Below are 25401 nucleotides of genomic sequence, written 5' to 3'. Positions count from 1 at the left end.
AACCACTTATTACGACCTTATACAAGAAATACTTAGCTTACCAGTTACCAGCAGACCAACGACACCCATCACTCAACTCTCACTGCTATAATACCACCTTGAGCAGTAACCATAGCAACACGATTCGCTCAGAGCACGTGGTATGATCAGAACAAACTCTGTGCCAGCCCTCACTCATTTTAAATCATAAAGGTGTCTCACCTGCACCCACAAGAACATACTGGTTTGCGTACGGAGGCCGCGGAGCGACAACATCCATCAACCAACACCTGACGCAGGATGCTACCTTACGCTGTAGCTATGAAAACGAGTCATTGGACTCACAACGCTGCATTGATGTGCGCGAACATTCTCTCACGTCAGAGGCAACGAACCACTTATTACAACTGTGTTAATGACGAATACATGTCAGTCACTGCTGCAGCATGTTGCTCACCTTTCACGTCACCAGCGGAGCAACAACACCCATCAACAACTTTTTCCGGCTGTTTTGAAAAGGGCCACATAGATAAAGAGATAAGAGATAAAGTAGCTTTATTGTCAATTTCTTCACATGTACAAGGCACATACAAGGAATCGATACGACGTTTCCCACTCTCCCACGATGAAACATATAAAGTGCACAGGCACAACAGATAAGACAAGTTAGAAAATAAGCAAGTTAGAATTATTATTACTACTATAACGACTAGTTGTGACGACCAGTAAACGTCAGCCCATGCTAGTAAACGTGTCAGACAGTCCTTGTTAGCTTAGCCTCCTTGTTCCTTATCCTCAGCCTGAGTGCCCCCTGCCTCCGGGCATTTATCATTATTAACGCAAGAGGATGGTGACTATCACGAGTGAGGCGGTGGTGGGTGGGGACGGAATCCTCTTGATTTGAAGACAACACACGTTGCTCCACAGAAGCCTGCATAACCTCAGGCCTGGCTGGAATTAACCGAGCCGATAAAAACATGTTGCATTCGAACTAGCTGATAATGGACCTGCGACTTACTGCACTTAACTTGTGATATTCACGTTCGTTTGTTTTGTTGTGCGTCAGATGGAAGCAGCACGTGGAAGCAGCACGTGCCATGAGGCAGAATAACGTTACCTCTTCTTCTGTTATGATCCTGGAAGATGTGACGAGCGTCCTCTTTCTAAAAACAGTCCCACATTTCCAACGGTAGAGTAAAGCTCGAGATGAAGTCTTAGTCTTAGTCAGAGACAACTGGAGAGCGGCCGCCTACAGCCGAAACGATGCTTCCATTAACTTCCCCTCTCTCTCTCTCCTTCTCTCCTTCTCTCTCCCTCCACAGCTGGACCTGATATGTGACGTCAGCCCGGTGGGATGAGAGAAGTGGACCGGTTCCTCCTCCGTCCTGGTGGTCAGGTTCCGTCGGTTAAACGGACCCACCACCACCATCAGCATGTTCTACTGAGCCACCCAACGTCAAATAACCCAGATCCAAAAATGGTTAAAATATCATATTCCCCTTGGGCATCTGATGACTCACAGTGAGCAGGAGCTGCAAGAGGCATATGCTTGTTTCACTACGAAACAGTGTGCCAGTGTATGAATGCCTGAGTGTGTGTATTTGAACGTGTGTATAGTCTGTGTGTGCATGAACTGCTCATAAACACATTAACTGCTGTTGTCACGTGAAAACCTCATAAATACAAAGTGATGGTTGTGTAGATGGAAAAAGTCTTGTGATCTTTTAGCTTCACTGGATAAAGTGAAACAAAATATGGTGCACAAGTAACAAATGAGACATTTTTTACCGTTCAGCAATATGATAGATTCTTCCAGCATTTACAGTGGTACAGTCTCGATCCACAACATTTTCATTTATCTAAATCAATCCACTTTCCATCTCTGTGGGTGTTTTCAGATATTGTGGCTTATTAAATTGACCTTGGACGGAGCTAATGAGGTGATTACACTGTCATCACTATTTGCTGTAGTGAAAATTAGTGCAAACTAGCAGGAAAGTGTGACAGAAGTCATACTCAGCCTCGGTGGTGGGGCGTTACAAAGTACATTTACTGTACTTTGGTAAATTTTTCATGTATATATACTTTACTTAAGTAGATCTATTTTCGGGCACTTTTCACTTTTACTCCAATAGGTATATCAGCAAATATCTGTTATTTTTACTCTACAACATTTTTACAATGTATTGCTGTATATGTCCAAATTGTTTTTATATATAAAAAACCCACTAGAAACTCTGTTACTTCAACAGTAGACCCCGCCCCTGCATCAGAATTCACTAATAAAGAAAAACCTGAAATGGATTTTGAAAGAGGCCGAGACTCAACCGTTCAATACAAGTGATTCTCAGAAGCATCATATGCAGAATTCTTTATTAATATAACAGAGTCTGTACTATTCTTGTATTAAGCAGAATATACAGCAACAGTTGATGATATAATAGACCATTGCATTATGGAATAGGCTACTCTAGGAAAGTACTTTTACTCTTAATACTTTGAGTACATTTAAATGCAAGTATTTATATCTGTCTGTTTATTTGTACTTTCACTAAAGTAAAATTGTGAGTGCTTTCTCCACCGCTGACAAACGGAGTCATGGATGGTGTTTAATAAGGCACAGTAAGTGAAAACACCCATGTGCTTATGTGCTGGGCCTGTGACTGTGACATTTGGAACAGAGATTGTTTAAACAGCTCATTGATCAGTTCACTGACAGACTCACCTAACACTCCACTGACGCCTCCTCATCCCTCCGATTAATGTCAAAAGCATCTGAGTACATGAGTGGTGTGGGTCGGACGTGGGAAATGGTGACGTCCTGTACCTTGAGTGACCTTGTGACGTGTGACGTGTTCAACATAACAGCACTGAAATGAATGAAAAATGTAAAAGAAATAAAAAGCAATAATGGAAGTTTAAAAAAAAAATCTTGAGATTGCACTTTATAGAACAAAGAAGAGGGTGAAAAGGAATACCAATTTAAAAATGGTGGCATAAGAGAGTGAGGAAAACAGAACAAGAATGAGGATCAGCAAAATAATGGGCTGGAACATCTGGTGGATGACAGAATGAATGAGGGGGGGGGGGGGGGGCGAGAGGCAGATTGCTAGTTATATAAGTGCATATTAAACAACACAAACATGACAGACATTTATGTTTATGCTTTATCTTACAGACAGGGGCTCCTCTTCCTGTTTGTCCTCCTGCTTTGGGACGTCCAGCCGGTCTATGAAGCTCTGCAGCTCCTTCCTGAAGGCTTTTAACTGAGCGTTGATGCGATAAAGCAGCTCATGCTCTCGGATTCTGTGGAGCCGACATAAAGAACAGTTCAACTGATTTAATGATTGAGTGGGTATGAAAAAAGAACTGCAACATTCAGACAAAACAGTAACAGTCCGGTGCACAACAACTGATCAGCTGTAGTTACCAAAAACGGTGAGTTGTTTTTACCACTGCCAAACAAATACACAAAAACTACCAGATGGATTTCCACGAAACTTTGGATGGATGCTGCATTAGAAAGGGGAGAACCAATTCAGTTTGGATGTTAATCTGAATCAGGGGGCAGATCCAGGAATTCTTTTCACTTTCTTTGACATTGGGAGATAGAGTATTTTTCATTGATTTCCCTGGGAAAAATTCTAAGATTTTGATGAAAAGCATCAGGCAGATTTAGGGGAAGGATACCAATGGGTTTGAAGGGGACTGTTGGGCCTTGGCAGAGTCATGTGCTCCACTGTGCTGTTCTAGTTTGTATGTTTGCTTGTTTGTTTGTGAACAAGATTATATAAAAACAACCGAATTGATTTCAACAAAACTTAATGGTAGGATGTGGTATGGGTCAGGAAAGAACTCATCACATTCTTGAGCAGATCTGGATTAGAGGGTGGATCAGGACTTTTTTTGTTTAATTTTCTTTGCAAGCTAGGCCGTTTTTCACGGATCTGTCTGTGTTCCCATGGCTCTTGATGAAAAAAATCAAGCATACTCAGGGGACAGCTATCTATAAGTCTGTGTAATTTGATGCCGCTCGATTTAATCTCAGTAGATGGAGTACTCTGCTCTATAAGTTGTGAGATTCTAGTTAATGTCTTTATTACCTGCCACCCTCTTCATCCTCATCCAGTCTGGCGTACAGTTCTCCATTTGTGACATATACTCGGGCCTCAGTGATGATAGTGCTGGTGTCAGCGATTAGCCTGTCGATGGTCCGGCCCAGCCTCTCCGCCTCGATGCGGACGTCTATCATCTGCTGCCGGTCCTTCAGGCTTCTGCCTAAAAAACGACTCTCCACAGGTGAGTACAGGGAGCGTGTCGGGGTGAGGCAGCGGATGTTCCTCACCTCATCCGAGTCACTCTCCCCTCCGATGGGGCCCTCGCGCTTGCGGTGGGGCGGGAGGAGGCGAGGCGAGGAGGCCGAGGCCGAAGGGGTGTCGTCATCCCTTCCCCCGTCGCTGTCTGCGTCACTGTCCCGCGGGCTGCTCCGGATGCCCAGGTGGGAGGCCAGGTCGTAGCGCTGCATGTTAGAGAGCAGCACGCGGTTCTCGTACTGGAGCTGCATGACTTTGCCGCTCAGTTCATTGATCTGCAGACGGGCTGCTTTCAGCTCCTCCTGCACGGCCTCCATTTTAGCAGGGTCAGCTCCTCCTGGGGTTGAAACAAGGTGACAATGAGAAGTGGAGCAATACTGTAAATGAGACTTTTACTGTGCAGCCTCTTGAGGCCTCATGAAACACATTTTCCAGCTATGATATTGAGCTGAAAGGAGAGGAGAAGAAAACGTTCCTCATTCTGAAGTGCAGCTGAGTCATCTCCTGCAACAATGACAGTGAAAGACAGTGACAGAACTAATGAATAACAAACCTCCTCCATGTCTCGATCCAGCTTCATGGGATCCGGCCTTGAATTTCAGTTTATTGAGTTCACCTGTCACCTGAAGATAAAACTGGATGTTATTCTCGTGCATGCCTACTGCTGTGAGAGTGAATAGTTCACACACTTGAATATGTTGTTATGTAACAGCTAGCTTTTATAAAAGGCCTCTAAGTCATTGATGATACTATTAATATCAACAGACACACAAAAAAGAAGAGAGACATAAAAATGATTATCTTACATTGTCATACATATTGTTTGGATTCTTTCTCAAACAGAACAAGCAGATATCCCCAGAAACTAAAGCAGACAGTTCCTAAACATTGTATTTGCGTATATATTGCATTTGTTTTTGTTTGTGGATACCAATGCAGTGTACCATGGGAAATGTTGTTTTTGTGTGTAACCTGAACTATCTACCTTTTTGTTCTCGTCTTCCACATCTGCTAAGTTCCTGCGAAGAAGTTCTGCCTCATCCTCCACCAGCTGAAGCTGCTGCCTCAGCTCCGACAGGGCCTCGCCCTGTTCTCTGCACTGTTGACCTCCGCTGCCCGAACCATCCACGCCTGCTGCCGCCATGCTGGGTGAGGAGAGAAGCAGTGATAACTGTGAAGGTTGTTTTCAGCACCCAGGTTTTATTCTCCTTGGTTTGGTAGTTTTCCTTTTTTTTTTTTCTTTCTATAAAAACTATGACTTCATTTGAAACTGTTCAATACTCAAGAGACTGCAGATCAAATACAAATTACCTGTCCTCCCTCATGTCGTCCAGCTCAGCCTTCAGCCCCCTGTTCTCCACCTCCAGCTCCACGATCTTCCTCCCGAGGATATTCGCCTCCTCCTCCACCAGGCGTAAGCGGAGCTTCAGCTCTGATTCACGGGTGCTGGGAGGTCCCCCAGCTTCCCCTTTAGGCAGAGGGCTGTCCACGTCCCCGTAGAAGGAGCGATACTTCTGCAGCTCCTGATCCAGTCGGTCCTTCTCCTTGTCGATCTTCGCCATCTTTTTCCTCATCAAGAGGGCTTCCTCCTTGATGAAGGCCAGCTGGCATTTCAGATCCTCATTTTCTTCCTGTGAAGGGGGAAGAGAGTTTGTGTGTTTGCCCATTATTGTTTTCGGTGATCTTTTTCCTTGATGTTATTACATTAGAGAATACCTTAAACATCTCTACTGTAGCTTACAAAGTTGTAATAATGTAAACGCTGACTTACCTCGATAGGGGTCTGTGGAGTCTTCCTCTCTGCTCTCTGTCCATCTTTACTTCCTTTTCTTTTCAGTGAGAGCTGCAGGGAAATATCAGTGGTTAAATCAGCAGCAGCAGCTCACTCTCTTCTTACTGCAGCGACTGATATCATCCAGATGTATGGAACACTGACGGCTCAGTAATGGAAAAGAACGTCTAACTCACTCTCCAGAACATTTCTGGTGATTTAAAAGCCTTCAAATGTAAAACACCTGCAAAGTTTGCATTTGGTAATTCTTTTATTTCTAAGAATGAGTATCTCACATATCTTTAAAAAATATTAGGACATAAAGCTCATATGTCACTGTACTGCCGGGCAGAGGGAGCTGCTCCACTGACAATGAACAAGACTCAGGACTTAGCTGGTATTATGGACTATTTGTGACTTTTGGGAAATATTTCTCTCTGGGAGAATTTCAACTATTGAAATGATTCCAGATTCAATGTCAACAATGTTTTTCTTTAATTCTTCTGAATTATTTTTTGGTCACTGTGCATTTAATCACAGACATGAATCTCAAATAATAACTTAATTTTCACAGTGCCAAAATTTAGACAAGTCATGTATTGTGTATGAATGATAATAATTGTGAATTTATCAACCTACAACCTGTTTTTGTGTCTGCTTTACTATTTTCACATTGTTGTTTCTATGTTGCTTAATGCTGTTGTTTGTTTTCATGACTGTGTGTCTGACTATGTTGCTTGTCTTGTTTACTTGTAACTATATATTCCCCTTAATAGTAAGTCACACACACATATTCCATTTCTGTTTTATTCTATTCTATGCTTACCTTAAGGTTCAGAAAACAAATTGCATTACTTGTCTCCAAGCCCACAGGCACTGACAGGTAAATATAACTGCACCCACTACCCTGCAGGCCTCACCTCTTTGGCTTTCTCAAGCCCGTTCTGCAGGACCTGCTTGGTGATCTCCACCTCTATCAGCCTCTGCCTCAGCTTCTCATTCTCCTCCTCTGTCTTTGTCCTCTTCTCCTCCACACTCTCCAGCTCATGGTGCAGCCGCACAGACACATCCTTAGCCACCTGGAACCAACACAGAACAGGAAGAGGTAGAGATTGAAGTGATCAATTCTGGATGTAGAATACAACATGTTAGATGCCAAGCCCTCCATAGACTCACCTTCAGGTCTTGCTCCAGACCTCTGAGCAGCTCTCCATCCACCTGGCCACTATCCGAGAACCGGAGCCTCTTCCTCTCTGCCTTCTTGAGTCGGTACTGAAGGATCCGACAATTCTTGTTGGCTCTCTCCAGCTCTCTGCGCATGTCCTGCAGCTGACACGCGTCCTCCTCATAGAATGTGTCCCGCATCTCATCCATCTCGGCCCGCATCTCCTCGATTTCAATCTATAATGAATACAAATTACATTATTCCACATTTATACCTCTTATTGTGCAAGTGACCCATTTATATACACTGACTTACCATTTTATATTCATATCATGTACGTATGGTAAAAGGTTTAATTCTGTGTATTTGTATCGAGTTACTTATTTTTATTCTATTGCCTTAGTTATTCCTCTGTCTACCTCAGCCTGACTATCTGCTGCTGTAACAATTGAATTTCCCTGGCTTGGGATTACTGAAGTTGTATCTTATTTAACAACATATAAACAAAAGGAAAATGCATCACAGAGTCATCAAATCAGCTTATAGTGCCACAGAGGGAAATTGGTAGGTGCTTTTTAAAAACAAATGTTTCTTAACAAAGCCTGGAGGTGTATATATGCAGTAGAATACAGTCATTATACAGCCTAATGCAATAGCTACAGGTGCCTCTACATGCACGTGCTAAAACAACAGATACGCAAGTGACGAGTTTACCTTAAGATCATCGTTTTCATCCTCCAGCTTCTCCATCTCCTCCTGCAGCCTCTGGTCCGGCTGTGGAGCCGGCTGTGGGATGCAGGGCTCCGGGGACAGCTCCGGCTCCGAGGCCGGCGGTGATGCTGATTTCGCCTGCATCTTTGTCCCTTTCTTCCCCAAGCTCTTATTCAGGTGAAACTGTATCAGCTCGGACTGCAAGCATCCCTCCTTCCAGAAACCGGGTCCACAGCCCACGGTGCTTTTGGAGCTCTTCTTGCCGCCGCTCGTCGCTGCTGCTGCGGCGGTGGCCTCCCCTCCTTTCGGGGTCTTGCTCCTCAGTTTGGGGGACTTGGACGCGCAGGGTTGGTCGGAAACAACGCGGTTAGCATCCGCCCTGGAAGGCGAGGCGGCGTCGGCGGCAGGGCGTGGTGAGTCCTCCGGTGGGTGGATGCCACCTCTCTCTGCAGCCGCCGCGGGCCTGCTCGTCGTCGGGCTTTCAGCACCAGCAGCCTGGACAGCAGCCGAGCCTCTGGTGGCAGAAGCGCCTCCGGCCGGCCGCTCCCTACCGGTGGAGACGGGTGAATGACCTCGGCTGCTTCTCCCTCCTCCTCCACCTCCTGCCTGCTTAGACGCGATGAGCTTTGACGACTGGCTGCCTTTCTGTGCAGCTTTGGATCCGCTGTCTTTGAGCCCGGCCGGAGATGATGACCGTGGCTGTTTACGGCTGCTATTGTCTGGCTGCCGCGGAGAGTCGGCGGATGACGGGTTCATCATGGTGTCAGAGGCTCAGCTCATCCTCGGCCACATCAAGTCCCTTCGCCTGTGTCCCTCCCTCTGGGAAGCAACAGCCTTTTCACACCTTGAGACTGAGATGATGGGAATGTACGCGACATAAATGAGAAATGGCTGTAGACCAAATAATTCAACTTTGTTATTTGGATCACACTGAAAAAAAAAGAGTGGGAACAAACTGGTAACAGGCCTACACCGGGACGCACCCTGCATTTTAGATTGAGTTCTTTTACGCACGGCTAATTAGGCCGCAGTCAGTGGTTAGCACCCAGGGACATGGGCTACGTGACCACCAGTGATTATGCAGTCAGCCATTCAGCCCATGTTTGATGATGAGATGTGTGAGATCAGCTGCAGCTCGGACAATTAGACAATCCACACATGTGTCGTGCGCGGCGCCCAAAGGGCAATGGACGAGGGGGAGCGCAGAGGAGAAAATGTCATTGGCTGTTCAGCTCGAGGAAGCAGTCAGCCAATTAAATCGCGCTGCTTGTTCTGTTGACAGAGGACAGGTTCTGAGTGGCCCCTGGTTTGAAACTCCTCTACAGAGACAAAGGAGGGCCACATCCAGGCTATAGCCGAGACAGAACCACTTCCTGTAAGCAACCATCCTCATCTTCAACCAACCCCAATGACTCGTAAGTCAAATGGGTGCGGATGAGCTATAACATTGTCGGCAGAACATGTCTTGTACGCACAGGTGGCACACTTTAAACATGTTTTCTCTTTATTTTTCTAAAGCAAATAATCGCCTTTGTCTCTCCTCCCACACAGTCTCTGACTCTCTCTCTCTCTCTCCCTCCCTCCCTATCTCTATCAATGCTGATTCAAATGAAGAATTTAGAATCAGACCAAACAAGAGAGGGAGCTCTCTTGTAGTTTTCTGTGTATAAACAACAGAGAGCAGCAACAGTAAATCAAGGCAGCTCCGAGGCCATGACAGCACAGACCATGATGTGGACCACAGTCACTGCTTTGCCCTTCATACAGGTTACACTGCTCACATTCATGTCAAACACGCCTCTGAGCACAAAGACCGGCCGGTTATCACAAGGAAAAGCGCCAAATGGGGCATTCTCTTACCTTTTCTGGGTGTTTTTTTGTCGGAAGCTGAATTAAGGGTGGTGTGGTGGTGATGTGCCGGCAGAAGGGATGCTGACTCTAGCGCCTCCCGACCACCGAGCAACCTGTTTCAATATTCATGACATTACATCATCGGCAGGGAGGGCTGCACGGAGACGAGGCTGCACACAGCACACTGCTCTCATTGGCAGACGATAGGATGCTCTCACACACACACACACACACACACACACACACACACACACACACACACACACACTCTTTAAAAAATAGCCTCTATTGCCACTCACCTTGTCTTTAGTAATTTGAAATGAGTTTAATAAAAAAATATATGTTTTGCTGGTTGCTCATATTTGACTTTAGGTCAATAAGAAATGATTCATCCATCTTTGTTTTGGATTATATGGAAAATATGCAGCTGGTAATGGAGGTTCTTATTTTAAAGCAACAAAATGCAACCTTTTTTTACATAAGAATAGCAGGTTCAGAATTTGTCAAATGCTACACTGAGTTGGAATAAGGAGAATAAGGCTGCTGAAAACCTGTTCCTGCTTGAACCTTTAGTTTGGTCTCCTCTGACAAGGGTGTAACTGACTGATAGTTGTAGCGTAAACGTAGGGTTGGTCATTTGCTTCTGAAACACTTTTTTCTTTTTTGTTGAAATCCTCTTCAGGTCCCATTGGCCATCAATAAGTAAAGTTTTCTTTATAAAAAATAATACCGCTGGTGTATGTGGTCCTTAGCATGACTGGAATAAACACAACCAATCCTTTTATTTGGTGTTCCTGCCTATCACTAACTGACCTGCCTGTGAGTGCCTTGCCCATGTGCAAAGGCAGGTGAAGACATTTATCTATAAGTTAGTGGGCATGGCTCTTCATCCAGTTACGTTTCAGTTACGAAGTCAGAGCTGTGGTCAACACATCGATAAGCTTTGTTTTTTTCCTCTTTACATGACAACCACTCAATCGATCACAGAAAGTAACAAATAAAATCACCACATGTAGCAGCGGAGGGCGCTGTTACTAAGTAAACATTTTATAGTGCTGCTTCGAAGATGTGTGACTATGTGCAAAACCTACTAAACGGTTGTAGTTGCAATAGTATTGTTTGTAGGCCGTTGACCTCCTTCTCCATCTCTGATCTTTCTAATAAAATCCTAAACTGAAGCTGGAGCACAAAATGTTTTTACACAAATACCCTGACAAACATTGTGAATCAATCAATTTGCAATCAGAGATTACATTTGATCATGTGTGTTTGTTTTTATTCGAGTTATTCACTAGGGATCCTTTATTCTGTTTCCTGAGCTCTTCTTAAGTTCAAGGCCTCTTCTCTGATTGAATAACATTGGACGGGGGCAATACATCTGATTGCAAGTCATTTGGAGTATATACATTTTGGCCTTTCTCTAATCACTGTTATCCGCACACACACACACATCTGAGGTGGTGTAGAAGGTGCATTACATCACTGAACTGATGCATCATGCCTGTGCCAAGTTTGCAGGAAGTGCCAGGGACTGAGTTGGGTAGAAGGATTTGCTCTGCTCTGAACGTTTTATGACTCAGACTTCTTCTTCAGTAAATGATTCAACAACAGCAGCGCTTACCTCTATTTTAGTTGCCAGACAAGATGTTGTGGGGCCAATCAGGCTGATGTGGGCAAGAATAATTATCTATTTTCTCTGAATAGGATAACAGATGTCCTCCCCCCCCCCCTCACACACACACATGCACACACACACACACACTCTCTGACACACTTACACAAACACACCCACACATAAATCACCCCCTATTCTGCCTCAGGACTATTCAATCATTAGCTTGCATTGTAAGTGACAGATGTCTCCATTGTGGAGGCTCCCATGTACCAGACAGGAATCACTGATTCTTCTTCGTCTAAAGTGATCGAAAGTAATGACGGCTTTTGGAGCAGATTTTAGATGTTGTTATTTAAATCCAATAGTTAAATATTTTAAATTGATAGAGAGAGAAAGGGAAAAAAAGTGAATGAGAGAAAGAGAGAGAGGGAAAGAGAGAGAGAGAAAGAGAGAGACCCTGATGAACATTTGTCTAAAAATAATCCCCTCTTTCATTTCACTCACCCAAGCCTCTCTCTCTCTCTCTCTCTCTCTCTCTCTCTCTCTCTCTCTCTCTCTCTCTCTCTCTCTCTCTCTCTCTCTCTCTCTCTTCTCTCGCTGTCTCGCTGTCTCCATTATTCACAGACACTCTTACCTCAGATAACCTCAGTGATGTTCTGTGTAGACAGAGATTCCAGACAGTGTGTTTGTTGCTGTTGAACATGATCAGGACTAATCTGCAGTGTCATGTAGTGTGTTATAATTTCTGTGTGGGTTTTGACTTTATTATATTACATTGAATATGTTCAGAGCTCTTTATGCATTGCATTGAGTATGACACAGCATTGTATAATTACTATAATTAACATGACTGTTCTGGGGTGAACTGGCAGCTTTTTAAAGACTCAACACTAAACGGCAATATGACTGTGTTTAATTTGACTGTTAAACTTTTATTTATTTAATCATTTGTATTCTCTAGTGCAGGGCTTTGAGAAGCTGAAGAGCCTCATAGGTGAAATGCCTTTCACTGATGTCATAACACTGTTAAGATCCTAATTAAAGCAAAGCTTCTGCTTGCAATTACAGTTTTTCACAATTGTTAACACACGTTTTTCAAAACAATACAGCTTTCTCAAAACTGCACACAGACAACTGAAAACCTCACACACAAAATGCAAAACCTGACACTCCCTTTTCAAGATGACTCTTTGCCATCAAATCTCTTAACTGTTAACAAAATGGACCTCGTGTTTTCATTTGGTACACACAGCCATATTTTCAAATGACACACACATACCATTCATTGAGTACACACAACTAAGCATTTGCTTGCACACTACCAAGCATTTACAGCACACTGAAGTGCAAAATTGAAAACACAATCATCGAAATGGAACACACCATATGAATGACAATGACTGGAGAATGAGCCATTTCTCCTTTTGTAAAATGTCTCAATGTAGGCCTACTTTTTTCATAGTCAAACATAAAACAGCACACAAATAGGCAGCATAAAAAGGTTTATTTCGGTACACACAGAGAACAGTACAGTACTGTAAACCGGCCTGCTCAACCCTTCCCCCCCCCTTCACAAAAATTACAGTTTTTCACAATTGTTAACACACATTTTTCAAAACAATAACGGCTTTCTCAAAACTGCACACAGAAAACTAAAAACCTCACACACAAAATGCTGACAGGCCTCAACACTCACGTCGCCACAAGCCTCCTCAATGGCCTGGAGCAGTGGGACCCGGTCCTGTGGGTTCCGTTCATATACCTTCCACCTCCAAGCTAAAAATAATTCCTCAATGGGATTCAGGAAAGGAGAATAAGGTGGAAGGTATAGAACGGAAAAATGGTGGTGGTCCTGGAACCACTCACCCACTTGAGCAACCCGGTGGAAGCTCACATTGTCCCAGAAGGACAACGTGATCGATCCACTGTTGGTCATCTATCTGGCCAGGTGGTACCAGCAGGTCATGCAGGCCATCCAGGGAGACGAGGAGACGGGCAGTGTTATAGGCCCCTAGGTAGGCATGACGGTGCAAGATCCCATGGTGATTCATTGCAGCACACATTGTGATGTTCCCACCACGCTGGCCGGGGACCTCAACAATGGCCCGCTGGCCAATGACGTTTCTGCCCCGTCGCCTCCTCTTCACCAGGTTGAATCCTACCTCATCAATAGAGATGTACTGGTACAACACATGAGCTGTGTCATGATCCTGGATCCGCTGACACAGACAGCATGAGAATGCAAGTTACAGTATGGACACAGAGAGGTCAACACAGTGGGCTACAGTGAGACACTGTAGAAAAGGAACAATATTGGATTACAGGTACAATACATGCATGAGTCAGTGCTGAATGTATGGTACTTACAAGCACAACCTCTCGCCGTAACTCCTTCATGCCTGTGTTCCATTCAAATGGGACCCTGAACACTTGTTTCATCCACATGGCAGTCCTATGAAGAATATGGTCCAATGTAGAGAGGCTGACTGTCTGGACGTTTCTAAATGTAGCATGTGTGATAGAGTGTGATAGAGTTGTTCTCACAAACCATTTCTACAGTTTCAGTCTCCTGTTCGGCTGTGTAAATGAGGTGAAATTGCTCAACAGACCTGAATGTTTAGAGATTTGAGTATTTGTGTGTTGTAGGTTGATGCTTTAAGATTTTACTTGACAAGTGTGTGCAACAACTGAGCATTGTGTGTAGTGTTTTGACAACAAGGTGATGTGTAATTGACATCAGAGTGTAAAGAAGGAAAGTCAGAGCCTAATGCAGATAAGGGAGTGTGAAGTAGTGCCAAATTGGGGCGAGCGATTGGTACATGAAGTGAAGGTTGTGCAAATTGTGCCGAATTTTAGTTTTTTTGTGTGTTAACAACTGAGAAAAACTGTAACGGTTAGTTGTGTCCTTGTGAATGATTGGTATTTACTGTCACGTGACCAGTGAAAACATTTTAAAAGAGCATTTCAAGCATTTACTTACAGTTTTTTTCGATTGCATAAACACTAAAATCAAAAGTATAACACAATTATCAAACCTGACACTCAAGGAGCGAAACATGGGCCCAGGTCTGCACCACTATAAGCACAATGTCAGCTTCACACTTTTTGCAAAACAACACACACAGTGATTTGCAAAACATTAAACACACTTGTACACATTAGACACAGAAGTATATCAAGATGTCACTTCCTTGCAATTCCTAAGCACTGCCTGTCAAATGACCACCCCTATGGGCCAATTGGTTAAACACAGCCATCAGGTGTTCAAACACATGATTGCTTAATTGCAGACACACCAATCAGGTTTAAGCACTTTAAAAATGCATCAGCAGAGTTCACCTGTTTTCAACCAAAATGGAGCTTGTGCTCAAAAAAGAAGAGTAAGGGTGAGAGGGGGAATCCACGGAGGAGGAGAAGGCTGCGGCTGCGGCATTAGTAATGATGGTGTGTGTGATGTTGCATACTGCACACATAACTTTCATAATGTAAATGTACTGTATTCCAGACCTATGCTGAACTACACAATATTGTCTTTCGCTATATTTCTGAGAGTTTTACAGATGGATGCTGAGGAAATCGCATGAATTCATATAAATAGATGAGGCAGGGTTCAACCTGACAAAAGCAAGAAGGAGAGGCAAAAATATCATTGGCCACGAGGCTATAATCCATGTCCCAGGGCAACGTGGGGGTAACATCACCCTTTGTGCTGTCACTACACAGAATGGGGTCCTCCTCCGTCACACCAACATGGGCCCTTACAACACACCTCACATTCTCAAATGTTTTGACTGATTACACAACATCGTCACAGCAGTAAACCACAGGCACCAGATGCAATACATTGTCATCTGGGACAATGAGTCATTCCACCGCTCTGCTCTGGTTAAGAACTGGTTTCAACACCATCCACAGTTTACAGTACCATACCTTCCACCATGCTCTCTGTTTCAAAACCCAATCAAAGAGTTTTTCTCGGCATGGCGGTTGAGGGTTTATGATCTCCGGTCCCAGGCTCAGGTTCTCCTCATTGAGACCTGAACTGGATACAGAATTTTCTGCTTGTCTGATATTTGTCGAGCTTACAGTGTTATGCACACTCCTGTAGTAGCATGAAAACTGGGATATGTTTTGTTGTGATTCTCCATGTTGACATGTTGACTGATTTGGGGATATGGAGAGAAATAAATTAGATTTTCATTGGACTGCAGAATTGGTCTTGTGTAGTGTTTGGTGAATTTATTGTATATTTGCACTTTCTCAGAGTACTTCACTTATAGAACTCTAATCACTGAGAACTGGAATTGCTAAAAGTGTTTAAGGTTAGCAACAGCAGTGTGTAACTGGCTAAAACAGAATTAAGTCATATGAAGCGTGTGTGTTTAATATGGTAAAAAAATATGGTTTTGCTAAATAAGTGTATAGTTTTTACAAGAGTGTTTCATCTTGCAAAGGATCTGATGTGTTCTGCTGATTGGGTGTGTGGTTGTGCTGATTGTGTGTAGTGTTTGAAACACCGGGCCCTGTTTTGAAAATCGTGGTTAAACAATCGAAAAAAACTGTAATGCTTTTGTATGTGTTGTTGTGTGTCCACAGTTGAGGTCGCTGCACAAAGAGTAGCAGTAAAAATACTATGAACATGCAGACAGGGAGAAGCAGCTCCAGTCTCAGCTCTTCCCTGAGTGGTTGACCAATCAAATACAATGACATGATTTCCTCCAGTGCCATTCTGATCCAGGTCCTGTTATTCTTCAGGTTGAAAATCAACTTGTGTTTCAAAATGTCTCTCTTGTCTTTGACATGAAAATGAAGTTGAAGCATCTTTGAACATTAACAGTTTGTCGTCACTCAAAACACTGTCGTCTTTAGTCATATAGATAGAAAACAAATCAATTCAAGAAGGAAAAGAACTACACCAATCTTTTTTTACCTTTATAACATCCCTATCAGTAGGAGGGAGAGTGAAAAATAACTTTCAGTCTGTTAAACAACAATGTAAACAACGCACCATTTGAATAATGATGTTTCAAAAGGGTTCAATCTGCTGCACTGCAAAAGACAGAACTTTTCTGCTTCATGCTTAAGTTTATTCAGTATTTTCAAGGTCATCATTCCTCCAGCATTTGTGACATTACATCTTCCCACAGAGCACCTTTCACTCAGGACTGGGCCTGAGTGAAAGGTGCTCTGAGTTTGATCCTTTCAGCTCAATGAAAGCCAGAGGAGGGAGGAGCAGGCACTGTGATTGGTTAGACTGTAATAAATGGACTTGACGTGCAGTTGAACAAATGAAGAGAGGAAGTGCCTGAAGGAGCTGGGTAGAATGTGAACAACAACACAATGTCACAATAATTTCCACATTACACTGCCTGAGGAGTGTGTGTGTGTGTGTGTGTGTGTGTGTGTGTGTGTATGTGTGTGTGTGTGTGTGTGTGTGTGTGTGTGTGTGTGTGCGTGTGTGTGTGTGTGTGTGTGTGCGTGTGTGTTTGTTTGTGTGTGTGTGTGTGTGTGTGTGTGTTACCCAAAATCTCTTTGCGCACTTTCCCTATGAGTCTCTATTCCGATTTAATTCAAAAACTGCTCCTCACAATGTACGAAAAACTTCAAATTTGGGGTTAAGATTTTATTGCTTAAGTAGAAGTCAGAACAGACATAGAACTGCGATTGGACGTTTTATTCTAGCGGCTGTATTCATATTGGCTGAGAGCTGTACACAGAAACAAGGGCTTTTGAATTATGGGCCCAGTTGTACATGTACACAAGTTTTTGTTCATGTGTACAGATATAAACATGCTGCTGTGTCTTTGGTTTGTATTCCATGGTAAATATGTGTTTCTGTATCTGTATGTGCGCTGGTTTCCAGGCGGATTAGAATGTTAATCTTTGAGGGGTCCAATAACGAGTGGGGGGCAGTCTCCTCCAACACAAAGACACGCACACACACACACACACACACACACACACACACACACACACACACACACACACACACACACAGCCAAATGTGTTTCTCAATCTCTCCATCTATTACACAAGAAGACCCCCACACGTAAATGAAACCTCCTCTCACAAAATCCAGCCCCTCACACACACACACACACACACGTAGTAAAACCCTGTTTAATAGTTTATTGAGCTTCAGCTGCTTCCCACATAGGCCCCAGCTGATTCAAAATGCTGGGGGGGGGGGGTTGAGTGGATGGGGTGGGAGGGGTTTGGGAGCGTGACGGGGGTGTGGAGGTCAGACAGCTGCTGTGTACAGTAACCATGGCAACCTTTGTCTGAGCCTGTCAAAATGGAGAAGGATGAGTCGGGCTGTAAATTCAAATTTAAGGTCTTTTTCTTTATGAGTCTACCACACAAGTCGCCCCAGATTTGCGTTTGGCAGTTTTTTCTTCATGTATATCAGACAACAGTCACAAATGACCCCCCCCCCCCCCCCCCCCCCCCCCTTTGCTGGATCCACCCCCGATACTCATCAATGCCTGAAACTTAGTGATCACTGAAGTGAACTGTCTTGACAATTTAAATTTAAATATAGCACTATTAACATTCATGTCACTAATTAAGCATAGTTGATAGTCTGACAACAATGTTTAAAGAGAAGTATTTAGCTATTTACAGTTTTTCTTAAGCACAGAATTTGTGTAACTACAATAGTTTTAAGCCCGGAAATTTAATTTTATAATAGACACACATACCTAAAACAAGACTATGGACTGTATAATGATCATTTTGGGTTATAAAACCTGGATGTTTCCAAAGCTTTGGAATATAGTGAATATAATGGTATAATTGTAATGCTCATTGCCAAAGTGAGACCTGGTTGCCCTCTAGTGTCAGAAACATACTCTGCAATACTGTTACCGTCCATCCACCCATCCTCCATACAGCTGATCCTTTGAGGGTCACAGGGAGCTGGAGCCAAACCCAGATGACAGTGAGCGAGAGGCGGGGTTTACACTGAACAGGTAACATACACCATTCACTCTCACATTCACACAACTTAGAGTCTCCAATTTACTCAACTCCAGTCTGCATGTTTTTGGTATGTACAAGTAAATCAGAATACTCAGAGAAATCTCAAGAAAACATGGGAAGAACATGCCAACTCTACACAGGAAGTCCCTCGCTGAACTGGGATCCAAACCAGGAACCTTTTTGCTGTGGATTCCAATAATATCATTAATACATGTATATACATATCCATAGAGAACATACATTTATGTCCTTATGAAGGACCCATGACATTTACTACATAATGAAGTAGTCATTTAAATGAAGTGAAGGGGAAGCCAACATTTGTACAGGCATTCAGTTTAATTTAATTTGAAGAGAGTTCAAAGTTATGATACTTAAAAAAAACACACAGAGAGAAGCAATGTGGCCATAGAAGTGTCCAAGCTAAGAAGCTGGGCAGATTCCCAAATGCACAGAGTACAAAATATCACAATGTCATATGTACAACACAAAAAGAACACAAATACACAGACGAGCGCTCTCAGCTAGATGGAGTTTGGTATTTACATGAAAATAAATAGAACAAACCGATAAATAACATCAAAATGCATTGGTTGAATGATGATGACATAGAGCTGGATTTGCAGATATAGAGCCGACCACTGATTTATCTCTATATACTACAGACAGAGCAAAGTTATTCTTCATAGTGGCAGAACATACACAGTCTATTTGTAAATAAACCATAACTTTCATCTTTTTATATCCAAATTCGTTTTCCCCTGATTAATTTACATTCAAGCCAGCTCAGGATAGGGATCGAGCCTGAAAACGTATACAGACGTAAATATTTGATTGACTACTGGAGGAAAATCTGCGTATAGTCAACTCAGGGTGGAACGAGGCTGTGAGCTCGTTCCCCCAGACCTCCACAGCTTCTTTCATTTTCACCAGCGTGTAGGACAAACGACGACGTCAGAGAGGATATAAAAAGACAAGTAAATATCTGCAAAGACAAAAACTCCACCGGCTTCATTTTCAAAACACTGAGATAATCACCAAGATTCATTATTTCTCCGGATAATATTCATTATATTTCATCACATTACATACAAGTAGGGATATATAAAAACATGTAATGGTTGTATACAGAAATAGAAAATATAAATTTTAACCTTCGGTGAGCTGCAGTTGATGATTATTTCATCTTTGAACGGTGATGAAACAATCTCAGCCCGGTCTCAAAGGGAGGGTTAGAAATCTATGTTTTTTCTTTTTCCATGTACATCTTACCTCTGGATATTTATCTACTTTCCTTCTTTAAAATGTAGCTGAAGTGAGAGTCCATGATAAGAAATAAGTAAAAAAAATGACGTCTCTGTCTTCACAAATTCGCGGATAACAGCGTAGGTGTCATTTTCTGTAAACGCAGGTCTCTCTCATGTAACACCTATACTATCTTGGATAAGATGAGGACATGGCATGATACTGTACATCATCATCAGATTTATATCAGCATAGGGGAAGAACAAAGGATATAATAAGCTCAAATATAAGGATGACACGGTTGTGCATGTGCTATGATGTGTATTCCTGTCTCAGTACAGCAGGGATCACTCGTAGCGGTGGTACGTATTTTAACGCTGCGTTTGATGTTTCCTTGTCAGGTTACAGCTGAAAGTCGTTCTTTTTCGAGCCTGATCTCCAGAAGCTGCCATCGCAGTAAAGAGAAGGAATATTAACTTCTGTCCCGCACCACAAGAACACAACTGTATTTTGGGGTTATTTGTGGTAACGGTCAGCTACAAGCACGACCTTTGACACCTCTCTCTAACACAATGATCCTCTCTCAGCACAGGCCTGTCTCCAGAATTGTTTCTACAACACTCGCATCATGGCTCAAAATAAACACGTCACACTTTAACACATCCATTCATCTACATTTTCCTCACATGAAGTCTTTCATGGTTTTAGCACTAGCAACCGAGAACCCAAAGCAAGGCCCTACCTCACCTCAACCCTTCTCGCACCTCTTCCTCTAATCCCTTTTAGCTCTTCCTTTCCTCTTCCTCCTCCCAGAGTTCTCCTGGGGCTTTTCCTCTTTGCTTCCCATCAATGCTCCGTTGTTGGCCTTGCTGAGGCCGTTGAGGGCCCCGTTAGAGAGGCCCTTGCCTGCCTTGGAGGAGGAGGAAGCGTCGCGTCTGGGCAGCTGACGGCGATAGGTCTGGTAGTAGAAGTTGCCGAAGAGGATGATGAAGGTGATGGCGTAGCAGATGAGGGAGTAGTGCATCCAGTGGGGGAAGTCGCAGTTGACATAGAGGGACAAGGCCGTGTGGCCGATGGTGACGTGGAACTGAACCTGAGACACAAAGGGAGAAATTAATCATATTTTTGTGAAGCTTTTTCATGTCACTTTATTATTACAGTTAGATTGAACTTCCAAAATGTGTTTAACGAAAAGGTTTCCACAGAGGAAACTAATGTCTAACCATCTGGATGATGGTCAAATACTTCTTCCACCACAGGTACTTCTGGATCTTAGGTCCGCAGGAGGCCAGGCCATAGTACAGATACATCAAGACATGGATCCCTGCGTTCATGTGCGCACCGAAGAACGCTGCGAAGAGAAGAAAATAAAAAACGTTTCAAATTGTGTCTTGCCAATTGTTAGGCTTCAAAACCCAAACTCATACGTCTCGAATTGGTTTGCTTTCAAGCTCTTATTAATTAAAAGATTTCTCTGTTTTACAAGAAGGTGATGCTCAAGTGAGTCAGTAGTTCAAGAGGATTCATTCTAACGATTTTGGTGACATTTATACAGATCAGGTTGACATTTGTGGTTTTGAGTGAGATGTCTCAGCAGCTGTTTCCATCGCTGGATTAAAATGAATAGAGTTACCATCTCCAATCACAGCCAGGTCAACATTTAATTTGCCAAACATTTGTATTTATGACCAAATACCTGTAATAACTAATTACATGCCAACATGCTACAATATGGATAACATACGAAACATTCTGATGAAAATTGTGTGAACTACATATATGGGTCTAAGGAAACAGGGCAAAGAGCAAAACAATTTTGATTTCTAATTTAACTAGAGAGGAACTCAGTTAAGCACATACCTCTGCCAAGGCCCAACAGTCCCCTTATGAAAGCATGTTTAAATTCACTTGATCCAGATTTCTATTTGAATCTGCACCAAGTTGCACACACAATACCAGTCCCCTAAAAAAATGTATCACCAAGATCCATGAATTAGAAGGAAAATCTTGAGTTAAAATAAAATAAAAATCCTAGATCTGCCTACTGATCTGAAACTGCACCAAAATTCCAAGAGTTTTTCCCTGAACCTGACATCAACAGATTTCATGCTAATTAATCCAGCACTTTTTGCATAATCCTAACTAACAGATAGCATAACAGAAATATCCTGACATTTACTGTAGCCTGAGCTACTCACACTGTCCTCCTGCCACCCATTTGATGCCGATCCACCAGAGCGTGAACATGGTGCAGTGGTGGTAGACGTGCAGGAAGGTAACCTGGTTGAATTTCTTTCTCAGGATGAAAAACACTGTGTCCAGGTACTCGATGCCTTTGGATATGAAGTACCACCACAGAGCTCCTGCCACCTGTCTCAGACACAAGGGGAGAAATGTGTTGTAAGGCAGATACAGGAGGGGGGGGAAGAAACAAGAAAGAAAAAGTGGGATTTAGACAGCTAGAGCAGAGGAGCCTCATCTATTCTGCAACTCCTCGACCTCAGGGTCACCTGAGACAAGAGGACTGGGCTTTCTCTGTCAGGTGTGTAACTGCGTCATGGAGCAGCAGGAAGGAAGGAAGGTGAAACTGAACACGATCCCTCCTCCAGCTGCACTTTTTCTGAGGACAGGGTCCAAGTTAGTGGAAGCTGATCATGTTTCCAAAAGGCACTGAGCCTGAAGGTTCCCTGATGCCCTGACAGGACTTTTCTTACGTATTTGGTAAGAGCACTTAGAGGGAAGAGAGATCTCCATCTATCTGTGACAAATGGCAGTGAAGTTGTGAACTATTACAAATGAAATTGCATACATTTTTGATTTAATAAAGGTCTGTGTGCACGTGCCTTTGTGTGTGTGTATGTGTGTGTTTGTCTGCAGCTCCAGACACTCACCCTGACTTCATTGGGGTCCTCTGAATAATCCACCGGTTGACAGATGTAACTGTAGCTTGCAGACCGCGCCGCCAAAAACAGCTAAAGAACAAGAGAAGGTCTCGATGGATGTACAGTGAATTTACAAAAAGCAGAGAGGCACAGTGGGAGGAGACAGACGAGAGATGGAGTACAGGCAGGAAGCTGACACACTGTAATAAGGTTAGTCTAATCCCAGGGGGGGCAGAACTGCAGCTGCAACATATTCATCTTCATGGATAATTCTAGTCGGAATAAGACGTCTTCCACAGATTCGTTACACTTATGTACTCACTACAGTGTCATTGGCACATGCAGATAAAAGAGGCCACTGAGCCTATTCTGTAACTACAACCAACCTCTTTGAAGATGAAGAAGTTGAGGAAGACCATGCTGAAGTTGTAGACAATGAGGGTCTTGCGGAGCTGGAAGGGTTCTCTGTTCTTCATGTATTTGGGCCCCAGCCAGAGAAAGAGCAAGTAGGAGGTGCTGATGGCCAGTGTGGGCAGGGGGTTGTTCATCAGAGGCCATTTCGCCACTCGCTTGTCTGGGGAACAGAAGTTCTCACAGCGTTACATAACTATTCTTAATGTTTGCTCTGCACAGCACCGACTCAGAGGGAGTTCGGTGCAGATGATGGATTATGTGTCTCAAGGTGAGTTGTCTGGAAGTCGTTGGGATGTAAACTCTCTCTCTTAATGATGTACGGGTACTGGGTGAATTTGAGTCTCAATTATGGTTCTTTTTTTAGAATTGTTCATCATATAGTATAGCATAGAATAGCAAAGACTATAGTATAGCATAGTATAGTATAGTGTATTATAGTATAGTATAGACAAGTATAGTATAATATAATATAGTAGAGGAAAGAATAATATACTATAGGGAATTATACCATAGTATAGTATGTACAGCACAGTATGTATAGTAAAGTAAGGAACGTTATAGTATTGTATAATATTTACAGTATAGTATTTATAGTGTAGTATGTACATTATAGTAAAGAAAAGTATAATATGGTAAAGCATTTATAGCATAGTAAAGAAAAGTTTAGTATAGCATGTACAGTATGCACACTACAGTAACAAATCGAATTACTAAACTATACTTGTTTCACGATACTATACAACACTATACTTTTCTTTATATTAAGTTATTGAGTACGATCTGGCTTTTCTATTATTTGCTATCTTTCCACATATATATCATTTTGTGAAGCACCCTTAGTCCTATAGAAAGGATCTGTATTATTACTAGTATTAGTATTATTACTATTAGTAGTAGCAGTAGTGTGTGTTTGGTCTCTTAAAAAATTAAAATGATCTTTCACTCCGACAATGGATCATAACGAAAACCCAGGACTATTACCTGCAATGGTTAGGGTCCATTTGTAGAATTCTATGGTGTCATTGATAAAATGTGTCACAACCTCCATGGTTGTGGCCGGTGACCTGGAATGAAAAGGACAGATGTGAACAAGACCTTTAAATTCTCAGCTTTCCTAAAAACATGTGATGGATAAAGCCGAATCATGAAGGGGGACATCCTCTGAGAGACCCGTTACTCATCATGTGACCTCCTGTGAACTGTGCTTTTCTCTTTGACTGGAACATAACGTTAATACAGCTACATACATCTCCACGGATCTGTAAAATAAACAGACCAGGGGCCAGCTGTGAGCCCTACAGGATCCTGTGGCCCCATGAGGCCCTGAGAGACGCGCTGTGGGTTTCATTGCGCACAAAGGCAGGGAGCAGCAGGCAGCAGAGCGCATGTGTCAGCGGATTTTTGGCTTCAGCGCGACCACCCTCCAACCTGGTGGTCCCACACATCGAGAGGGTTGGCCTCGTGGCACCGCGTCGTTACACTGAAGTGGGTCATCTGCCTCAGACAGAGGCGGACTGACGCGCACATGCCGATAAACAGCGAAGACGCACAATGTGATTTAATGATCCTAAAAACGGATGACACCACCTCCATCCCCCCCTCCCCCTCCATCCCTCCCCCTCTCCCCGGCCCGAAGCTGATCGAGCTTCTGCTGCAACATCTGCCACAGTCCCGCACGCGCTCTCCCTGTACAACCTGCTGGGAGCATTAACCATTCATAAAGGACTTAATACGCACCGATCATCGCGTTTCTTACAGATATTGATGACTATATTCACAGTATAGGATTTCAATCATCTCAGCGTGCCCCCTGCGGCATGCACTGGGCCTTCACATCGCCTGCATCCACCTCATCACCAGTAGGGATTTTTAAAAACCACCTCAGCTGGTCCCATCTCACATCTGCGTAAACACCGATCCATTCGAATGATAAGTGTGTAAATGGAGGCCGCGCACAGCAAACACACCACAGACCGCAATAACATCCACAATGGTCTGCATGCCAGTGAAGATGCTCATCACCTTACCGTGTCGGTGCTTTGCAGAATATCCCTGTGTTATGACATTCAGCGCAGGCCCGCGCACCGTGCGTGATTCTGCCCGCTCTGATCCACCGATCCCAGTTTCTATCAGACGGATTCAAGTGTTCCGCGTCCACAGACCGAGGAGGATGAAAGCAGCCGCTGAGTTCACAGCGACGGTCTCAATTAGTCTATTCGGGACAACCCCAGCCTCCACTGCGTCTGCTTCAATGAATTTCTCCTCTGGTCCAAACCAGCGCCAGCATCAAGGCAGACACAAACGAGCACACATTTCCGGTCAGACTTTCATAATAAATGAAAGGTTAATGGGTTTTCTCCTTTAGTGAGATGCTCTCTCTCTCTCTTGGCATACAAATTATATGATTGGAAATGTTTTTTATCTAGTCATACAAACTTTGACTATAAGTTTCCAAAATGCGATATTACAAATAG

The 25401-nt window shown here is 43.3% G+C and overlaps 2 protein-coding genes across 2 annotated transcripts; both read right to left on the bottom strand.

Moving 5' to 3' along the window:
* Positions 1 to 2924: 2924 nt before the first annotated feature.
* Positions 2925 to 8698, bottom strand: LOC128449872 (protein SOGA3). Its single transcript, XM_053433213.1, has 10 exons — positions 7943 to 8698; positions 7240 to 7464; positions 6984 to 7142; positions 6064 to 6135; positions 5604 to 5923; positions 5278 to 5437; positions 4846 to 4915; positions 4083 to 4629; positions 3156 to 3285; positions 2925 to 3035 (listed from the first exon to the last, which is right to left on the bottom strand). Exons 1-10 carry the CDS (start codon positions 8696 to 8698, stop codon positions 2925 to 2927), a joined length of 2550 nt encoding a protein of 849 aa, XP_053289188.1.
* Positions 8699 to 18841: 10143 nt separating this feature from the next.
* elovl4a (ELOVL fatty acid elongase 4a) lies at positions 18842 to 25175 on the bottom strand. The gene is made up of 7 exons (XM_053432675.1): positions 24955 to 25175; positions 23909 to 23991; positions 22900 to 23087; positions 22523 to 22603; positions 21830 to 22001; positions 20855 to 20982; positions 18842 to 20724 (listed from the first exon to the last, which is right to left on the bottom strand). The coding sequence occupies exons 2-7, from the start codon at positions 23973 to 23975 to the stop codon at positions 20404 to 20406; spliced, it is 957 nt and encodes a 318-aa protein (XP_053288650.1). The 5' UTR covers positions 23976 to 23991; positions 24955 to 25175; the 3' UTR covers positions 18842 to 20403.
* Positions 25176 to 25401: the final 226 nt, after the last annotated feature.

This window comes from Pleuronectes platessa, chromosome 10, assembly GCF_947347685.1.
Source record: "Pleuronectes platessa chromosome 10, fPlePla1.1, whole genome shotgun sequence".
In the NCBI taxonomy this organism is placed as follows: domain Eukaryota; kingdom Metazoa; phylum Chordata; class Actinopteri; order Pleuronectiformes; family Pleuronectidae; genus Pleuronectes; species Pleuronectes platessa.
The sequence above is the reverse complement of the archived record's forward strand: the minus strand, read 5'-3'. Positions and strand labels throughout refer to the sequence as shown.